Source organism: Nematolebias whitei, chromosome 19 (genome assembly GCF_014905685.2).
Source record: "Nematolebias whitei isolate Nwh7 chromosome 19, NemWhi1, whole genome shotgun sequence".
Classification (NCBI taxonomy): Eukaryota; Metazoa; Chordata; class Actinopteri; order Cyprinodontiformes; family Rivulidae; genus Nematolebias; species Nematolebias whitei.
Window position 1 is genome coordinate 16,970,349 of NC_056516.1, and position 2,778 is coordinate 16,973,126.

At 44.3% G+C, this 2,778-nt stretch overlaps 1 protein-coding gene across 1 annotated transcript in view; it reads right to left on the reverse strand.

The window, feature by feature from the left end:
- Nucleotides 1-1,453: 1,453 nt before the first annotated feature.
- The window catches only part of cpsf1 (cleavage and polyadenylation specific factor 1), a gene marked incomplete in the record, with an annotated part of 51,439 nt that continues 50,114 nt past the window's right edge, over nucleotides 1,454-2,778 (reverse strand). The window contains 2 exon segments of the mRNA XM_037693641.1: nucleotides 1,454-1,540; nucleotides 2,564-2,678. Of these exon segments, the coding sequence (XP_037549569.1) occupies nucleotides 1,493-1,540; nucleotides 2,564-2,678 (163 nt within the window).

Sequence of the window (2,778 nt, forward strand, 5' to 3'; positions counted from 1 at the left end):
GGATGCAGAGGACAGAGTGAAGACAGAGGATGCAGAGGACAGAGTGAAGACAGAGGATGCAGAGGACAGAGTGAGGACAGAGGATGCAAAGGGCAGAGTGAGGACAGAGGATGCAGAGGACAGAGTGAGGACAGAGGATGAAGAGGACAGAGTGAGGACAGAGGATGAAGAGGACAGAGTGAGGACAGAGGATGCAGAGGAAAGAGTGAGGACAGAGGATGCAGAGGACAGAGTGAGGACAGAGGATGCAGAGGACAGAGTGAGGACAGAGGATACATCATGAAAGAACAAGCTCCAGTCTGTTGATTCAAAACAGCCTTTCAATGTTTCAGCGGCTTCATTGTTCCAGATTTTAAAAGATTTTGAGAAATGTTGCTCCAGTTTCAGTTTGGACTGATATCTTGGCAGCAGGATACGACGTTATGGTCCGAACCAAGAGGTGGACGTGACTTCACTGCGTATGCATTTGTGATGTTACCGAAGCACAAGTCCAGTATATGTTGTCAAGTTGGAATATTGTTCCAAACTGGGCAGATATTTGGTGATGTGACATCTGTTGAAATGTCCCAATAAAAACACAGCTTGTTCTCCGCTGCGGTCAGCAGCTCTGTTAAAACTGTCTATTGTTTCTGCAGCCAGACTAAAATCAGGTCCTGGCACGTACACTAAAACAACTGTTGAGAGAATTCTCGAGGGAGGTAGTGTGGTCTGACCGACAGTCAGAAGGTCAGTGTTCACAGATTTCTTTCTCTCTTACAGTAAAATTACTTTAGAAAAGTAAAAGACGGTCCTAAAACCTGTGAATTAAACTCAAATGTCTTGAAATTATCTTTAGTTGTGATTTAAAAGCTCTGTTGGATCTTATGCTGCTGATTATTTCATGCTGCTGATTATTTCATGCTGCTGTATTCATTCATACCCATCTGCTCATCACTGACTCATGTTCGTGCTGCTGTTGTTACATCGTATTATTTACAATATTAGTGTTTAGTGTATATCTTAGATCCTTATTTACCGTTTGTTTTTTAAACACTTATTTTTCTATTATTGGATGTAACTGGGACCCCGTGTACATAATTTTGTTCCACCTCATGTACCTCATGTGGTGAAATGACAATAAACCTGCTTGAACTTGAAAAGCCTCAAGGAGGTGCAAACTCAAAGAAGAGCAGCTGCCTGTCAGCTCAGAGCTTCAAGCTTTGAGAGAAAACCAAGGAGATGTTGGAAATACAGGTGAGTCTTCATCACCTGATCTGTGTGAGGAAGAGTCGAGGCTGCAGCTGAAACAGACCTTTTCTTTCACCACTAGCTTTTTAAATTCATCGAGAAGAAATCAAAACTCAAATCAATCTGCTTTCTTTTTTCAATACAAAAATTAAAATAAAAAACAAAACAATGAGCTTCTTTTTCTAACAAGACAAACAAGGTTTACAGAAACATCAAGTTAACAAAACTGGTTTTCCTCCCTGACAAACAAACAGTGAGCTGGGACTCAGAAATGAGCCGTTACTCTCTCGATTTCCAGAAGATCGTCCAGGATCTGCAGAGAGAAGGAGAAGAGGATGAGCAGAGAGAAGGAGAACAGGATAAGCAGAGAGAAGGCAAAGAGGATGAGCAGAGAGAAGAAGAACAGGATGAACAGAGAGAAGGAGAAGATGATGAGCAGAGAGAAGGAGAACAGGATGAGCAGAGAGAAGAAGAACAGTATGAGCAGAGAGAAGGAGAACAGGATGAGCAGAGAGAAGGAGAAGAGGATGAGCAGAGAGAAGGAGAACAGGATGAGCAGAAAGAAGGAGAAGATGATGAGCAGAGAGAAGGAGAACAGGATAAGCAGAGAGAAGAGAACAGGATAAGCAGAAAGGAGAAGAGGATGAGCAGAGAGAAGGAGAACAGGATAAGCAGAGAGAAGGAGAAGATGATGAGCAGAGAGAAGGAGAACAGGATGAGCAGAGAGAAGAAGAACAGTATGAGCAGAGAGAAGGAGAACAGGATGAGCAGAGAGAAGGAGAAGAGGATGAGCAGAGAGAAGGAGAACAGGATAAGCAGAGAGAAGGAGAACAGGATGAGCAGAGAGAAGAAGAACAGTATGAGCAGAGAGAAGGATAACAGGATGAGCAGAGAGAAGGAGAACAGGATGAGCAGAGAGAAGGAGAACAGGATGAGCAGAGAGAAGGAGAAGAGGATGAGCAGAGAGAAGGAGAACAGGATGAGCAGAGAGAAGAAGAACAGTATGAGCAGAGAGAAGGAGAACAGGATGAGCAGAGAGAAGGAGAAGAGGATGAGCAGAGAGAAGGAGAACAGAATGAGCAGAGAGAAGGAGAACAGGATAAGCAGAGAGAAGGAGAACAGGATGAGCAGAGAGAAGGAGAACAGGATGAGCAGAGAGAAGGAGAAGAGGATGAGCAGAGAGAAGGAGAACAGGATAAGCAGAGAGAAAGAGAAGAGGATGAGAAGAGAGAAGAACAGTATGAGCAGAGAGAAGGAGTAGAGAATGATTAGAGAGAAGGAGAACAGGATGAGCAGAGAGAAGCTCATCTCTGGTTCTGCAGCTCGGTGAACTCACGATGTCCTGCGTGGTGCCGATCTTCTTGGCCAGCTCACTGCGCTCCATCGTACTGAGGTACAGATACTTGTTGAGGAGTTCTCCATCCAGGATGCTCCTCTCAGCATTCTGAAGACCGCCTGTCACAGGGCATCATCCTGGAGGCAGGAGGGAAGAGGAGTCAGACGATGATGTCACTCTGGGTGTCATTTTCTAAACTGTAGAAAACAATAAAT